The sequence below is a fragment of the Pipistrellus kuhlii genome, unplaced genomic scaffold (genome assembly GCF_014108245.1).
Source record: "Pipistrellus kuhlii isolate mPipKuh1 unplaced genomic scaffold, mPipKuh1.p scaffold_m20_p_12, whole genome shotgun sequence".
Classification (NCBI taxonomy): domain Eukaryota; kingdom Metazoa; phylum Chordata; class Mammalia; order Chiroptera; family Vespertilionidae; genus Pipistrellus; species Pipistrellus kuhlii.
Window position 1 is genome coordinate 8,239,461 of NW_023425427.1, and position 15,431 is coordinate 8,254,891.

General features: G+C 47.4%; 1 protein-coding gene across 9 annotated transcripts in view; it reads left to right on the plus strand.

The window, feature by feature from the left end:
• Positions 1 to 15,431, plus strand: part of PTPN3 (protein tyrosine phosphatase non-receptor type 3) — a 127,184-nt gene that overhangs the window by 46,193 nt on the left and 65,560 nt on the right. For all 9 annotated transcript variants that reach the window (XM_036433060.2, XM_036433061.2, XM_045579928.1 and 6 more), the window contains exon 2: positions 10,964 to 11,118. In XM_036433060.2, coding sequence (XP_036288953.1) covers positions 10,964 to 11,118 — 155 coding nt within the window. The remainder of the gene's footprint in view (positions 1 to 10,963; positions 11,119 to 15,431) is intronic.

The following is a 15,431-nucleotide window of genomic DNA, read 5'->3' on the forward strand; positions in this document are numbered from 1 at the left end:
AATGAGCACTAAGTGGTCGGGAGCCCCTTTGCTGAAGCACTATCGGAGACTAGAATGATTACACACAAGATCAATGAGCCTGTGAAACTGTAGCCCTCCCGCAGGGCGGGTAGCTGGGCCGGGTGCTGGGAGGCTGGGGCAGCCTGTCTGCTGTGGAGTCCTGGAAGGCACTCTCTCAGCACGGTTTGGTTCTGCTCCTCCTGGGGCTGCCCGGCGTTTCCTGTTCCTCCCGGGAGACCAGCTGGCCGGCCTCTAACGTTTCCGGGTTCACCCAGTCCGCAGGTAACGGGAGAAGTTAACCAGGCACCCTTCAACAACAAACTTGGAGGGAGGCTGAGTCATAGCCCTTCTCATTTCTTTCTTTATTTTTTCTTCATTTTTTTATTAAGGTATTATATGTGTACATATCTTACCATTGTTCCCTCCCCCCCACTTCCATATATGCCCTCCCTCCCCAGAGTTTTATGTCCATTGGTTGTACTTATATGCATGCATACAAGTCCTTTGGTTGATCTCTTATCTCCCCCATATCTTCCTTTCCCTCCCCGCTGTAATTTGACAGTCTGCTTGTTGCTTTACTGTCTCTGTCTCTATCTTTTGGTTCATCAGTTTATAATGTTCTTTATTATCCATAAATGAGTGAGGTCATGTGGTGTTTTTCTTTCATTGACTGGCTTATTTCACTGAGCATAATGTTCTCCAATTCCACCCAGGTTGCTGCAAATGATAAGAATTTCTTCTTTTTTATGGCAGCATAGTATTCCATTGTGTAGATGTTACCATAGTTTTTTGATCCAATCATCTGCTGATGGGCACCTAGGCTGTTTCCAAATCCTAGCTATTGTAAATTGTGCTTCATTTCTACCGTCCACGCAGCACAAGCTGCCGGAAGCATACACCTGCAGGCGGGAGACTGTCCTGGGGGATGTGGGGAGGGGTCAGCCCTGCACCATAATAACCTTTACTTAAACATAAAAACAAAACATAGAAACCTTAAAAACCTGATTTAAATGAATCTCATGGCTCTAGCTGGCTTGACTCAGTGGATAGAGCATCAGCCTGTGGACGGAAGGGTCCTGGGTTTGATTCCAGACAAGGGCACATGCTTCGGTTTCAGGGTCGATCCCTGGCTCTGGTTGAAAGGCAACTCGTCGATGTTGCCTTCTCTCACATCCATGTTTCTCTCCCCCTCCTTCCCACTCGCGCTGAAAAATCAACGGAAAAATAATACCCTCTGGTGAGAATCAACAGCAACAAAATTCTCATGAAAATATTATTAAAAGTTAGGAGAGTGGCCACCTCTAGGGGGAAGTGTCATATTTGAAAAGGGCCATGGGGGGGGGGGGGCGCTGCCAGCTTCTTGAGAGCCATGCTCTTAGAATTGGTGCTTTTCCCCCTTCTATGTGATCCTTTGGGGGGGGGGGGGGGGGGGGGGGCGGGGTGAGGAGAGGAGATGATTTAATGTAATATACTCACAACTTTTAACATGAGTTTCCCGGTGTCTTTGGAGTAAACTGTGTTTTTAAGTTACCTTGCTTCCCATCCCAACCCGGAAGACTCAGCTCATGGAACATAAGAGGCTGGTTTCTCTTTATAGCAACATTACCTCTTTGCAGAAACGGCCGGCCTGCGACTCCCACGGCATTCTTTATCTTGCCCTTCAGGGAGCTCAGAGCTACTTCTTGTTATCCTCCCAGTATCAAGTATAACTTTGATTTTGTTAGTTTTGCAAGTGCCCTGGTGTCGAACCTATAAATAAACCCCACTCCCTAACAAGGAAACTATTTGACATTTTGGAGTTGAATGAGAACAGGAGTGCTAATTGCGGGTCTCCATTCGAAGAAAGTAACCCTACCCATTGCTCCACCCTGCTTCCTGGGGGCTCCGGTCCGACACCTACTCCCCGAACAAATGATAGGATTTGTGGAACAAATGATTTGATGCCAATAGTGTACTTCTGGAGTATTAGGATTAATAATTGCAATATAATTTTAGTAGTGAGCTGTGTTATTATAATGACTGTGTAAGCATTTTCTCCCCTTTGGTGAAAAAATAATGTGAAGTCAGAGTGAAAACCTTCCATAAATGCATTCACGGAAGCATTTTTATAAATAAAAGGTATTAAGTATTTTAACACACACTTACACACACACACACACACACACACGCGCGCGCTAAAATAAGACTTGTGCATCAGTATTTTCCAGAGTTGGTTGGGATTATTGTATTCATTAGCAAGCTTTAAGCTTTAAAGATGTTAATTAAAAATTAATCTTTTGGCTTATAGGCTCAGGACAAATTAGTTTATTGGCTTTGCCGTTGAATTAGAAATAAATGTGAAAATGCCTTCCTTAATGAATTGACTTTTTTTCCAATTTAGGAATTAGTCAGTAATGGTGTTTACATTATAAGCTAGTTTTTAAAGTAAGTATATTTGTAGTTGTTATGCAGTGTTGTACCTTGGAAATTAAAAAAGTCAATTAAGTGGAAAAAATGGCAGAAGGTAGTATTGATAAATTTATGAATGTATGGTCATGAGGGAAATTAAACTTCATGTACCAGTTGAACGGTCATTTGCTTGTCAGCTGCACATAATTTAAAATTAATAACGTGGAATCGAATTTATGGAAGTGTTTTCTAAAATAGAGGGGCATTTCACAAATGAGAGCTGAAATAACCAATTTTTCATTCGTTGGGCTGAGTTTCATTAATCACATTTGCAAAGACTAACAAGTCATACAAAATGCGAACCCCTCTTTTTCTTTTATTTCTTTTCTTTTCTATGACAACTGCATGTGGTCCAGTCTCGCCCATGTCTGAGGAAGTGTGCATAGCAAAGGCACTGTGGTCTTTTTTTTTTTTTTTACAGCATGGATATTACGAATTGTTCAGAATTGCTGTCTGAGAGGCACACTAATTTGAAGGAACAAGCCAAGACATCTGGTTATATAATATCCAGTGAGAGCGTCCTTTCTGAACTGACATTATGTTCGCTTTGCTTTCTTCCTGATATGACAACAGTGCTGATCCGGCACTGACACACACACTGCAAGGCCTGTCGCTGCGGCGCTCCGGGGAGTGCTTGCTGTGCAGGTTGCAGAGACTCTGTGCAGCCCTGTGACCCACTGGTAGCGCCGGCAGGAGCACTGACAGAGGGTGCTGGCCTCCCCACGCCCCTGGCTGTGGGTTCAGACCGTCAACACCCAAAGGAACTCTGGAGATGACCACCTGGCTGAGTGCTTTCCACGGTGCCAGGTGCTGAGGCCCCTGCATCCCAGTCCTCTGCAGGTGCTCGTTAAACATGCAGCTTCTATAGGACCGTTAGTGCAAGGCAGGGTCCCGGTTTGGAGCCTGGATCCCAAGGACAGAAATAAAAGATGTCATTAGAACCATGTGCAAGATTTTAGTATGGATTGTATATTTCGTAAGTGCTTTGTCAGTGATGATGGTGCTGTGGTTACAAACTGTCTTTATTCTTGGGAGCTACAGATAGTTACAGTTTTCAAGTGTTCAGTTAAAAGCCTGGGGTAAGGGTGTAGAAGGAGAGGGGGAGAGAGAGGGGGGTGGGCATAGGTGGCAACATAAAAACAGTTGTATCCAGACTAAGGGGGGAGGAGGGGGGCGGTGAGGAGTTCTGGTTTTCTTGCAGCTTTTCCATAAGCTCAAAAAAAAAAAAAATTCTTAAGTTTGAAAATGCGATTTCCTGGGTCCTTACTAAAACCAGAATCTCTGTGGATAGTGCCAAGAGTCTGTGTTTTAACAAGTTTCCCCCAGATGATTCTTAACTACTGAAGTTTTACTTAAGTCTGTGGTTAAAAAGAAAGCCTCATTTTAATCACTCTTTTGTAGCAGCTTAATAATGCGTACTTCCCTCCGCTTTTATCTAATCTTAATCTGGTGCTTGATAAGTGATCAATCCCCAGCCAGCTGTGGGTAAATTATATCTTCAGAGGGGACTGCCCCGCTTGCCTCAGAGAAGTTTAAGGACCACGGAAGGCCTGGCCTGAAAACAGACCAGAACTAGAAGCTGCCACAGGTGTGAGGTGGAGGCAGCAATCCCGAAGTGTGGCTTGGGTTCTCCTGTCGGTAGGCAGTCAATGCTGCGAGTGATGGGAGTGACTTTTAGGGCATTGGTTTGCCCCCGGAAGACTCGGTTAACCAACCCATAAAGCAGCCCAATGACTCTGTGTGGACAGTGAAAAGGAGAAAGCAATATCGGCACTATAGTAGCAGCTAAACAAGTAAAGCATTGTGATTAGAGGTTGGTGTCTGACAGGAAGCACACTTAACTTGATGAGTCACCCGTCTCACATGGCTGGTTGTACATGAGTGTTTATGAGTTCTGTTTGCTAGAGATGTCCCTCTCCGGCTGGTCAGGTATCTGCCGGGGCTCATGAACAAGAAGAGAGCTCTTCTGAGTTCACTGGGGAAGAAGAGTTACGAAAGGGAGAAAGGAATCGAGCTACAGAGGAGGCCTTATACATTGTGAGAGAGGTTTTTTGAAAAAAAATCGGAACTGTGATAAGATAGAAGGAAACAAAGCTGACATGTTTCCTTTGTGAAGAAGGAAGTCAGGGTGAGAGGTGACGTGTTTTCCTCTGCTGGCCACTAGGTGGTAGCATTGGCCCAGATCAGCTTGATGATTCAGGACAGGTCGTAGGGAAGAGGTGCCTGTGGTTCCTGTGCAGTGTTTACTCACAAATTAGGTGTTTATGTCAGGACTGCTTGCTTCCTTCCATTCCTTTTAACTGGCGCTTTATTCCAGTCAAGGGGTCTACGTTCTTGTTTATTTTTAAGGGTTTGAAATCACCCTCACGCTTTCTTCTAAAATGATCAGAATGGAGTTGCTTTCTACCATTCTCTAATGGAGAAGAGTATGCTCCGCTTCCTTGTTTGTGCTTGTGGCCATGGGCTTGTGCAAGAACACAATTCCCCAGATTAGCATGGAGGCTAGCCCTTATAGAGGTGTCGAACTCAATCAGAGAAGGGGCCAAAATCTAAAATCCAGCCTAAATCGCGGGCCGAATGGTTTACTGAACAGTCATAAACTGTCATTGTGATGGAAACGCAGCGGAGTGCAGTGATGACAGCGCGGTGCGGGCCACATTGCAAGGCCTGGCGGGACGGATTTGGCCCGAGGGCCTTGTGTTTGACACATGTGCCTTAGGAAATAGAGCATCACCCCTCCCCGGTCTGGCTCCGGGCAGATGGGGAGCCCAGGGGGGACAGTGGTTAAGCCTCGCTACCCAGTTCTGCACACAGGGGCTCTGGCATCTCACATGACCAAGGTGTGGTGGTCTGTGGCGCCTTGCTCCTGCCGCTTCTGGCTCCATTGAGTTGGTAGAGAAGTTCCAGAATCTACCTCATCTCTATGACGCCTCTCTTTTAACTTTAGAAGGTTGTCTTTATTTAAACAAGCAGAACTTTAAGAAACAGAACATTTGTACATTTGTATGGTGTTTTTAAGTCAGGCTTGCCTATAAAATACAGGCTCTACAGTCAGCACCCGATGGCATTAGAAGTTTGATATCTATACTAAAAAGAGGGTAACATGCTAATTAGACTGGGAGACTTTCCAGGAGACCTTCCTGACGTTCTTCTAGACAAAGCCATGGTGGCAGGGCCGAGGTAGAGGCGGATAGAGGCCAAGAGGGGAGGGCAGTTGTGGATGATCAGGCTGGTCAGGGGCGGGGCCATTGGGGGTAAGCACACCAGCAGGAGGCCCAGTTGAGGGCGAGCAGGACAGCAGTGGGGGGCAGTTGGGGGTGAGCAGACTGGTAGGCAGAGTGGTTAGGGGCAATCAGGCAGGCAGGTGAGTGGTTAGTAGGCAGTAGTTCCGGATTGCGAGAGGGATGCCCAACTGCTGGTTGAGGCCTGATCCCTGTAAACCAGCAGTAGGACATCCTTCCAGGGGTCCCAGATTGGAGAGGGTGCAGGCGAAGCTGAGAGACATGCACACACACACACACACACACACCCGCGCACGAATTTCGTGCACTGGGCCACTAGTTATTAATAAAATGTCTTTTATTGAGTACCTGGTATGTGGCCCACTTAATCTGATTAGCTCTCTGTTGTCGGTGTTCTGTTGTGTGGGTGCTTTACACCTGCTAGCCCTCACGCTTTCTGTACCTATGGGGCCTCTACGGTGCACAGAGTGAGATGTGGCCTCTTTTCTATGTTTTGCCAGTAGAATCTTTGATAAAAACGATAGTGACAGTAGAACCTCTCTTCTTACAGTGCAGAACAAATCCGTGACTATTTGCTTTTTGAAAAAGCACGCACTGAGCACGCTTGGCTTCCATGTTGATAAATGCATCAGCTGCAGCTGTAATCATTAGTGGTGGGAGAGGCCGGAGTGTTCCTGGTCAGGTTGTGGCTTTGTTTAGAACTAAGAGGCTTATAAAGGAAGCCATAGAAAGCCCCGAGTGCCGCAATCGCTGTGCTACAGGAAGCGGGCAGTTAGTCAGCACCCATTGTCCTGGCTGGATTGTTTAAGATGCCATTTCAAGACAATCTGCAAACAGATTGTGCGGTTATTTATTTATCAGGCTTCCTCTTATCAAGGTTTGCCTTGGGAACAATGGCGGGAAGAACATTGCTGCCACTTTTGTGAAGTGCCCACTTAAGGCTTGTCATTAAGTGCCATTCCAGCCCCTTTATGTAACCAAGATTGACGTGAGGAGGACAAAGTGTATCTGTTCTGGGTCGCCGGTTTACCGCATTCTGTCAGCGGGCCCTGCCCTGATTATGCTGGGCAGCACTATGGTTCAGCTCAGAGGACCCGCTGGTACCCATGCTGGCGCTGGCGGCAGGGAGTCTCAGATGAGGAGCGGCTTGACAATCAGTGCCCGCGGTGGTTCTTCCATCCAGGTGACTCATCGGGCAGCTCCTATTGGAAATCGCCTTTGGGTTTCTTTCTGTCTAGAGTCACGGTGTGATTATGGTTCCCTCTCTGTTTTAGCTGTTCTGAGGACCTGCCTGGGTCCCACCAGTGGCCCCACCATGAATGGCTCAGGTTTGGCAGAGCCTGTATTCTAGATCTGACTGTGGGCAGCAGGTCCCTCGGTACCAGAAACCCCCTACTCCTCTAGCCCTCGACTCTCAGGCCCTTCTTTTGAGAGCTTCCCAAAGGGAATGGCATTCTGGGCCCCACCCCCAGGTGCTGAATCACCATCTATGGCTGGGGCCAGGATGGCATATTTTTTAAAAACTCCCCGGGGGACTCCGCTGTGCACCTCCCACTAATAGTTCTATTGTATCTTAAAAAAATAAAATAAAAAAAAGTCCTAACCCACCTGAAATTCTTAGAAAAGGACTAAACAATAAACTTGGCATTTTACATTCAGCGTGGTTTTAAGGCCTTCTGGAACAGAACACATTTGTTGTGGTTGGATAACTTTCGGTATTACTCAGAAAAATGCATTCCTGCTCCTGTGACATTTGCATTGGAAATGGCAGGGTGGGGGTTGGGGGTAGGTGGAATTTTATAAGTTTCAGAACAAGTTTCCTTCCACTGCTGGTCCCAGGAATTTTTTTTATTATTTTATTTTTTTATTTTATTGATTTTTTTATAGAGAGAAAGGGAGAGGGTTAAAGAGTTTGAAACATCAATGGGCGAGAAACATCAATCAGCACACCCCCTACTGGGGATGTGCCTGCAACCAAGGTACATGTCCTTGACTGGAATCAAACCCGGGACCTTTCAGTCTGAAGGCCAATGCTTTATCCACTGAGCTAAACCAGTTAGGGCATTTAAAAATATATATTATTATTAATACGAGATTCCCTACTCTTCCCTTCAGGAGGATGGAGGTTCACCCGGAGCTCCTTAAACAGGATCAGGGATCCCTGCACCCTCTCTCTGGGATGTATCTTTGACTCAGCTTTCATTCCTTTGTGCTTTCACTTCCTGCAGCTGAGCCGTGATCTGTGGCTCCCCGAGGCTTGATTCTGCTTGGTCCTCAGCCCTCCCTTGCTCCCGATTCCCCGATCTGGCCCGGCCCTGATGTCGGGTGCTGCTTTTCCAGTTATCGGTGGCTCGCCCTTCCAGTGTGGACCCCAGACCAGCAGCCTCAGCAGCATCTGGGAGACCAAGAAATGCAGGCATTAGGGCCCCACCCAGACTTAGTTGAACCTGAGCCTACATCTTAAGATCCCACAGCACGAGGCTGGCTGCTCTGCAGGACATCCCCAGGCTGCATTCTATGTGAAGCCCCGATCCCAAACTTCTTCCTGCCTACTCCCCCCAGCACACGTTTGTCTGTCATGTTGCACTGCTGTTTATCCACACTGTAACTCTTGGCTTCATTTTCTTTTCTTTTTTTTAATCTTATTCTGCCTTTCACTCATTAGAAATCCATTGACTGCCTCCCAGAGCTAAGTGAGCAAAATCAGACCTGGTTCCTACCCTCACGAAGCTCACACTCAGTGGGAGGAGTAAATGTTAAATAATCACATCATCCTTGTATAATAAAAGGCTTATATGCAAATTGTTCCCTCCACTGGGAGTTCGACCAGCGGGCCTCCCTGGTTGGCCCCTCCCCCCCAGCTGGCCCCACCCCTAGTCACTCCCACCCTGATGGGGGACAAGCCAGCCAACTGCCCCCAGTCCTTCCCCCCAGCCAGCCCGGCCCAATCGCTGCACAAATTCGCGCACCGGGCCTCTAGTTAGTTATAAATGTGAAATCATGATGAGCACTGTAGTGGGGAGCCTGTAACACGAGTGAGTGGTGGGGACACCAGGAAGGCTTACCTGAGAAGGTGATGCTGTGCCGAACACTGAGGTGTGGACAGCAGTTATGTAAGTACAAAGCAGGGATAGCTTTCAGGCAGAAGGGAACAGCAGGTGCAAAGACCCAGAGCATTCCAGAGGGTTTGAGGAGAGTTAATAAAAAGGATCGTTACATTGCCCGTAGGTCCTTCATCTTTAGCTGCTCTTCTGCCCACCCCGTCAGACTTACACCTGCTTCATTCCTTAAACTGACCTTGATCCTTAGCTTCCTGCCTGCATGATGGGACCGTGTGCTCAGTTGCACACTTTTTCAGGTTATTAGCCGACCACTCCACAATTACATTCACTAGTAAAACCACTTTCCTTGCTGTTGCCTGGATATACCATGGTCAGATGCTAACATACCCACAAATCCCTTCTTCAGACATGTATTCTTTGTAAATAAACCTGCTATTGATATACATGTACATAAAGGTGCACAAATCATAAATGTAGAGCCTGATGGATTTTCACAAAGTGGATTACACCAGTCTCATTAGCATCCAGATCAAGAAATAGAATAGTATAAGCATCCCAGAAGGCCCTGGGCCCCCCTAAGTCCCTACACCCAAAGGGAACCACCATCCTGTTTTCTATAAACTTGACTAGTTTTGTCTGCTTTTTTTTTTTTTTTTTTTTTTTTTTAGATCTGGATTTATTAAGTGATTCATGAGTGGGGCAGCATCTTACTGAGCCCCAAAGGGCTACCAAAAGGGAAAAGTGTGGGATTTTAAAAAATCATTTTTTAAAAATTTAGTTGCAGTTGACATACATTATTCTATTAGTTTCAGGTAATCAGACGTTACACCCTAGTGATTAGACATTTCAGTACCTAACTTATTAGGTGATTATCCCAATAAATCTAGCGCCCAACTGACTTTATGTAATTGTGTTCATGCTCTAGGTCTGGCTGCTTTTACTCAACATACCATTAGAGACATTCATTCATGTTGCATGTGACAATAGTTCCTTTATTTCCTTTTTTTAAAATTCATAGAACTGCTTTTGACATCTTTTTTTAAAAAAATATATTTTTATTGATTGCAGAGAAGAAGGGAGAGGAAGAGAGAGAGAGAGAAACATCAATGATGAGAACCATTGATCAGCTGCCTACGCCCCCTACTGGGGATTGAGCCTACAGCCTGGGCATGTGCCATTGACTGGAATCCAACCTGGGACCCTTCAGTCCACAGGCCCAGGCTCTTCTACTGAGCCAGACCGGGCTCCTTCATTTCCTTTGTTGTATAGTCATGCACGGTGTGCTACTCCACAACTTACCCATTTCTGTCTTTTCTAGGTTGGGGCTATTATGAAGATACTTGAACATGTATTTTAGTGAGCCAGGAGGAAGGAAGTAGCACTCGGCATACTGTGCTGCCATGAAAAATGTACATATTTCTGTTGGGAATAGCCTTGAAGTAGAGTTATGTCACAGACTAATATGCATGTGTTCAGGTTAGGAGGTACCGCCAAACAGAATGCCCTCACCAGTTGTGCATGAGGTCCCCTGTGCACCACGGCACTTGGTTTGGTCAGATTTCCCTGCAGCCGTTCGGGTGGGTACGTAGGACTAGTGCTTTGTGGGTTTAGCTTGCACTCCACTGACAAATGATGTGGCTTCTTTATTCTCACAGGTTGTTTGCTTGTTTTTCTTATTGATTCATAGGAGCTCTTTGTATACTTATAGATTTTGCAAATATTTCTGTGGGTTGCCTTTTTATTCTTTTACATAGTGTCTTTTAATAACAGAAGTTCTTAATTTTAATACAGTCTAACTTATCAGTCAATGCCTTCATATTTTATTTCCTTTTTATATCACATTTAGTTCTATAATCCTTAGGGGTAGGATACAAAAATATATAAAATAGTAAAACATAAATAAAAAATTAAAAGCATGGGAAATACATATATATGAGGGAACATATTATCTGGCTAAGATAATAAAACACAAACAAGCCATGTAATTCTATAGACATATCATAATTTAACAATATGCTTTGCTTAGAGCTTCCTAGAAGTCAAAACTTAAGCAGAAGCATGATCTTTTATCTATAGTTCACATTATTCGTGAGGTCCTCCTATTGTGAAGATCAAAGCAGACAGGTTTGGGATTGGCAGGCTGAGAGGTGCATTTGCATGTAACTGTTAATTTGCATATCAGAGAGCTAACGGGTGCATCCTCTGTTGCAGGTTATTCAGCGATAGTTATGACCTCCCGATTACGTGCGTTTGGTGGAAGAATTAATAACATTCGCACCTCAGAATTGCCGAAAGAGAAAGCTCGATCCGAAGTCGTGTGCAGCATCCGCTTTCTAGATGGCTCGGTACAGACCTTTAAAGTTAATGTAAGTTCTCCAAATTTATTTATTTTTTTTCTGAGGTAATGCCCCTAAGAAATAATGTTTCCTTCATCTTATAAATCAAGAGATGGAAAAACTATTTTAAAACGAAAGCTTGAGATCTCAGGTCTTGTAAGTTGAGATTGGAGTAAAAAGACCCTTAAAAAACTATGTCCACGCACTGGCCCATGTGGATCAGTTGGTTGGAGAGTCGTTCCATTATACCGAAAGGTCCAAGGTTTAATTCCCAGTGAGGCATAGGGCTGAGCAGGTGCTCATTAACTGTGCAAATGGGTGGGTCCTGCCTGGAGGAGGGTAACGGGAGTGAGCCTCACAGGTGGCAGAGCTCAGGGGAGGCCTGGTTTCTCCCACCTCAAGCCCGAGGCAGAGGCAGGGTTAGGAGTGAGGTCTCCAGTGTCCCAGCAGAAAGATGCAGGAAGAGTAGCAGTCCTGCTGCCTCCCACCTCCTCCTCCACCGCAGTTACCACAGAGGCTCGTGACCTTTGCCTATCGCTCCCATCCTGTCACCCTAAAGGGGTCAACCCCAACCTGGCTGGCTGCCAGCATCTGCCCCAGCCTGGAAAGTTCAATGTGCAAGGGAAGGTATCAGAAAGAGAAGATGGGGGATGAGAGAATAACTGGAGGTTGATAAAAGGCCGCAAGAATGGAAAGGCCAACAAAAGCTGACCCCTGTGGCTCCTGCCCCACCCTGCTTTCTGCTGAGCCCGGGTCTGCTTTCTGCTTTCTGCTGAGCCTGGGTCAGGGTCTCGAGGGCAGATTTCCTGAGGGCTAATTTCTCCTTCCTGGTTCAGGGTCAAGTCAGCGGGTTTGTCTGCCTTCAGGGGACAAGATGACTAAGGACACTGGAGTTTGGGCCTCTCTCCTGGCAGAGAGTGGGAATGGACAGTAGAGAGAGAGATTCCCTGACTTTCTACCCAACTGCCCCCTCCACTCCCACAGCTACCCAGGCCTCCTCTAAGGTCGGGGCCCCGCTCTTTTGCAGGTGGGGGGGGGGGGCATTATTGTAGAAGGACACGCCCAGCAAGGGCGTGTGATTGTCTAGAGCACATGTGTCAAACACAAGGCCCTCGGGCCAAATCCGTCCCGCCAGGCCTTGCAATGTGGCCCGCACCGCGCTGTCATCACTGCACTCCGCTGCGTTCCCATCACAATGACAGTTTATGACTGTTCAGTAAACCATTCGGCCCGCGATTTAGGCTGGATTTTAGATTTTGGCCCCTTCTCTGATTGAGTTCGACATCCCTAGTCTAGAGTCTAGGGGCCTGGGAATACACCTGTGACCTGTTTCTTAAACCAGTTTGTAGAAAAGACACCCCCTAGGGCAGCACTGCAGTGCCAGGAAGTGTCCTGTGTCCACAGCAGCCAACACAGGGCCACTAGCCGCACAGGGCCATGGAGCACTGGACATGCGGCTAGAACACCGGACTAACTTTATTTTAGCTGATTACAATGTAAATAGTTGTATGTACTCTGGGTGGTGCAGCCCTGGTAAATATTTCTGAAAGTGCCTCAGGACCCCATGGATGCGTGTTAGAAATACAATAGAAATCCCCTGTCCTACCTGGTGTTTGAGACGCTCCCTGGAGTATCTGCCTTTTAACGCCCCTCAAGCAATCTTGATGCACATGACAGTTTGGGGGACCACCGATGTAGGGCCCTTTTGTCAAAATCAGATGTACCTCCCTCAAAACGCAACTGCTCTTGGCTCACTAAACTTTGTTCTAGATGGTGTTTCCTTTTGACATCATCACCTGTAGAATTTTGTGACTGAACCTGCTCCGCAAAGATTACACGTATCTCTTCTAGTGGCTGTAAACTGACAGTTAATAGCTGACTCCTTTGCTGACATGTATGTTGTCAACCGGGAGCTGCTCCTCAGCTGTGCGACTTCTTCCTGACAAGAACATGAATGTTTATTTGACAGATGTTTACTGAGCACCTACCATGTGCCAGGCTTTGTTCTGGGTACAAATGATAGAGGCGTGAACAAAAACAGCAAAATCCCAGAGAGGAACTGGACCATAAACAAACGTATACTGTCAGTGGTTGTATATGTTTGGAAGAAACATAAAGCAGGATAAGAAGATGGAGAGTGCCATGGAGGGACCGGGAAGTGGGGTTGTCATTTTATACAAGTGGCCGGGAAAGGCCTCACCTAAAGGAAGTGAAGAGGAAAAGAACCCTGTCCTTCTCTGGGGGAAGCACATTCCAGGTTCAAGAAACGGCAGTGCAAAGGCCTTGGGGCAGCATCCTGGTTAGTGTGGTTGTAGAGCAGTGTGCCAAGCCCTTGTGTCGGGAGAAGAATAAGCAAGGAGACTGAGGTCAGAGAGATAGCAGGTCCGTTGAGGTGGGGAGGGTTGTGCAGAGCCTTATAGGTCATTCTGAAGGAGGAAGGATGCATTGCGAGCTTTGGGTAGGGACCCAACATGATCTGACTCTTGGTGTCACTCTGGATGCTCGGTCACCAGTAGACTGGGGCCAAGGGCTCAGAGGCTGTTGTAACCACCCCCGGGGAGAGATGATGATTGGACAGTGTTGTAGTGTGGAGGTGGCTGAGTAAACCAAGTCAGGAGACACTTTGAAGGTGGAGCCAGTGGGACTGGCTGGCAGACGGGATTTGGGATGTGTAAGAAGCCTCAAGGTGACTCGGGTTTTGGGCCGGAGCAGTCGGAGGACAGAGTTGCAGGTTACAGAGATGAGAAAGGCTGCGAGGGGAGCAGAAGTGACCATCCTGTCGTAACCATTTGAGATGCCTGTTACTCACCCTCGAGGGGACGTAGCCATGGCCTTAGAAATATGAGTCAGGAGTCTAGGCCGGTATACATCCCCGGGTAGGGATGGTGTCTGGGGCTATGAAACTGGATGAGGCTCCCCGAGAAGAGAGTGGGCAGGAGATACGAAGGAGGTTCGATGTTCAAAGGTTGGAGAGATGAGGACAGAGCAGTCAAAGGAGACAGAGGACTATCTGGGGAGGGAAGAGGAAACCAAGAGCAAGAGTCTTCGAATCCCAGCGAAGAACGTGTGTAAGGAGTGGCGAGCCCTGTGCACGAGGACAAGGAAAGCACCCACCCGGAGTGGGGATCCCGTAAACCTGGCATTCAGCGGCTGCCCAGTCCTTCCAGGCTGAGAACGTCTTTGTTGCCATCAGGCTGCGGCCCATGCTGCCTCCCCAGGCTTCTGGCCGCCGGGTCAGAGCTTACTCACATTGAACTGGAAGCGGAGGGGGCCTGCTGGCAGCTTAGAATCTCCGGGGCCTTATATTCCTGTGCTCGTGGGGATTGTCTGCACTGTGTCCTTCAGCCCCTGCAGCCTGGATGGTCTTTGCCAGGAGCGGGCACGATCAGGGAAGCTGGCCTGGTCATCGGCTGTCCTTAGCCCAGCCCAGGGAGCGAGCTGGCCGTTGACCGACGAGCTCTCGTGGGATGGGGCCTGGATCGGGAGGGAGGCTTGGTGCTTATTATAAGTGTGCCCCTTTACTATGTTTCTGTTTCTTTTGAGACCTGGGCGAGCTGTGCACAAGAGATACTGGCGTGGAGGATTATGCACTCCAGAAGAGAGGCAGTGCAGGGGGACCAGGCAGGCTTTCGCATTCAATGGGCCTGCGTCAGGCAGATCATCCTTCGGCCGATGGCCCAAGACTCTGAGTTTTCCAGGGCCCCTGTTTGCTTATCGGCGAAGAAGTCCCTGAGGGTGACTTTGCAAAGATGAGACGTTGTGTTTATAAAGAGCACGTATTAGTATCCTGTCTGGCTCCTCGGGGATGTTCAGTGGATTATAGTTCTTAATAATATATTAAGCCTGGTGGGTTTGGCTCAGTGGATAGAGGGTTGGCCCATGGACAGAGGATCAGAAGTTCGATTCCGGTCCAGGGCACATATCTCGGTTGCAGGCTGGATCCCTGCCCCTGGTGAGGTGTGTGTGGGAGGCAACCAACCCATGTGTCTCTCTCACTTCCATATTTCTCTGTCTCTCCCCCTCCCTTCCAATCTCTCTAGAAAATCAGTGGGAAAATGTCCTCGGGTGAGGATTAACAAAAATAATAATGATAATAATAATAACAAATTTAATCTGATGTAAAGTCATAGAAGTAATCCTTTCAACCTGGGGAGCAGATAGCTCTCTGACACACCGAGAGCGTGTCTCACTCCAGGGGGAGGGAATCTCACGGTTTTGGAACGAGTGGACCAGTCATCTTTTCCACACCATTGTGATTCCCTGGGGATGGAGATTGCCAGGGCAGAGGAAGTGGTAGGAATAGGCCCTCGGCAGGGAAAGGGGATGTGTGCAGGCATTGGGCG